At 37.7% G+C, this 2,636-nt stretch overlaps 1 protein-coding gene across 1 annotated transcript; it reads right to left on the bottom strand.

The window, feature by feature from the left end:
- Positions 1-1,533: 1,533 nt before the first annotated feature.
- Positions 1,534-1,863, bottom strand: LOC145095683 (putative mitochondrial protein AtMg00300). Its single transcript, XM_079033523.1, has one exon. It carries the CDS (start codon positions 1,861-1,863, stop codon positions 1,534-1,536), a length of 330 nt encoding a protein of 109 aa, XP_078889649.1.
- Between the last annotated feature and the right edge of the window lie 773 nt (positions 1,864-2,636).

Genomic DNA, 2,636 nt, shown 5'->3' with positions numbered 1-2,636 from the left:
CCTAACAATCTTGAATTCAAGATACAAAATAACCTAGCATGCATCCTTATTTATACTTGAGCGATTAGATCTAAACACTAATAGGCCAAGCACATAGACCCATAGGCCTACGAATGGTGACAACCAATCATATTCCTCCATAAGCATCTTCTGGAACATTCTTCCAAGTCATACAACCCTTGAGCATAAGCAACACACACAGTGGCGAAGCCAGGGTCAACGTAAAGGGGTATCCCGAACCAATGGGTTCGGTTTCTTGGTTTTTCAGTTTTCCAAACTTGGTTTCGGGTTTAAACCCAAAATCATTCAAAGGTTTAACTTGTTGAGAATTGATAATATTGTGTTGCTTATATAACAGATGTATAGGGGCTATGTTTCATTTTATGGCCAATGTGGGACAATTTTAGAATTATAAGAAATAAGAAAAAAGTTGAAGCGATATTGGATATAACTAATAAACAAAAAAAATTAACATATGTCAAACCGAAGATTCGAACTTACAACCTCTGGAAAAACACCATGTCGTCATAACCAACTGAACCAACTAGAGCTTTTGTTATTTTTTCGCAAATCACATTTATATTAAGGAACGCAAAATAAAAGAATTTTTCAGAAAAAATTATACTATTAAATTTTTTTTGAGGGGCATCCCGGGATACCTTGGGATCAAATGTAGATCCGCCAGTGAACACACATGATGGACCACCTTGACCAAAATGGAGCAACATGATGCATATGTGGCGCATCATGAACACTAATGATCCAACATCCATCATGGTGGAACAACATGATGTATTTCTTGAGCATAATCATCATTTAAGCATACATGAATCAATATGGCATAACAAAGGAAACAAGATGGAACACCATGTACCACGATGGTCGATGACGACACAACATCTCCTCCATGGCACAACTTCCCTTCTTGATGGAGCAATAACATCTTCATCGCTCAACATCACCTTGGTGCAACTTCCCCAAGGAGGGTACAACTTGCTTCTACATGATGTAACATGATATTTTATGTTGCTCCAAGTTCTCCAAGTGCTTTGAGTTGCTCCATGTTGCTCCAAGTGCTCCATGTTTCTCCAAGTGCTCCATGTTGCTTAAAATGCTCAAAGTGCACCATGTTGATCCAAGTGCTCCAAGTGCTCCATTTTTCTCCAAGCCACATCATGTTGCTTCAAACATCCTTTTGGAATATGCGTTCCTTTGTCACTTGATTCGTTCCTTTGTCTGATGATCTAATTCCATCTCAGATGATCCGTTCCTTTGTCACTTGCTCCATGAACCTCAAGTGATCTATTGACATCTATGTGCTCTAAATGCTCCATGAGAATGCTCGAGTCATATTTAACAATACACACACACACACACACACATATATATATATATATATATATATATATATATATATATATGTATGTATGTATGTATGTATGTATGTATATATATATTATAACAATGTGGGATTGAAATCCTTATGTATTCATCAGGTTTCCTAACCTGACCCACAAAGTATGAGAATCCTCCTTAAGACTTCACTTGTGCAAGACCACACAAATCTGAGTGAACATATTCCAGGATTTTCTTGCTTGTGTGTTGACGGGTATCAAACTTCACTTTGCGATGCTTTCCCTTGATGAAAGCTTCACAAAACTTAACATTTCCAGTAGCCTGAGTACCAAGCAGTCCTAGTTGACTTAGAATAGACATGCCATTCTCACTAATATGCCCCAACCTACGATGCCAAAACTCCGTCTTGTCATCACCTTCATTCAAAGATTGTGAGATAGGCACCATTCCATTAACCATACTGCCTTCTAGGATATAGATCCCTCCACGATTCATATTCCCTTTCATTATAACAAGAGAACCTTTGGTCACTTTGACCTAGTCACCTTCACCAGCATACCTCATCCCATTCTTAGTAAATGTGCCAAGGGAGATTAAATTCTTGCTAAGTTCGTAAATGTACCAGTAATCTAACTTCCTTACCATGCCATTATGTATATTGATATGCATCATGCCACTACCTTTGATACTGCTCATCTAATCATCACCCATCTTGACTGTTCCATCCCACTCTTTAAAGGAGTCAAACTAGTCACAGATATATGTCATGTGATACGATCCTCCAAAATCCAAGCCTCAAGCATCATCAGAACTTGATGGCCTAACAGTCCACACATCACCATCGTCCCCTTCGTTAGAACTTTCCTAAACCACAACAGTAGTGTTATTGCTTCTTGATTCACTTTTGAAAACCCATTCTTCAGCTGTGGACAATATCACTTGAAGTGGATACATCCTCTCCTGCTGAAACTTTTCTTTTTAGTTCCTTGGACATTAGAGATTCCTTCATATCTTTCATAATCATTGTTTTCCTACCATAGAGCATGGTATAAATGAAATTCTAATATGATTTTGGTAGAGAATATAAGAGAATGTGTGCCTAATCTTCATCTTTAATCTTCACATCAACCTAATGTAGATCCTAGATGATGTGATTGAAGTTATCCATATGATCCTTCACTTAGGTACTTTCAGACATTCTGAAAGTGTAAAACCTTTGCTTCTGATACAACCTGTCATCAGTGAATGGTTTTAGTACTTGTCATAAAGTTTATCCCAAA

The sequence above is a fragment of the Lactuca serriola genome, chromosome 3 (assembly GCF_051521515.1).
Source record: "Lactuca serriola cultivar US96UC23 chromosome 3, Lser_US96UC23_V15, whole genome shotgun sequence".
NCBI lineage: Eukaryota > Viridiplantae > Streptophyta > Magnoliopsida > Asterales > Asteraceae > Lactuca > Lactuca serriola.
This window is presented reverse-complemented; position numbering and strand designations above follow the sequence as displayed.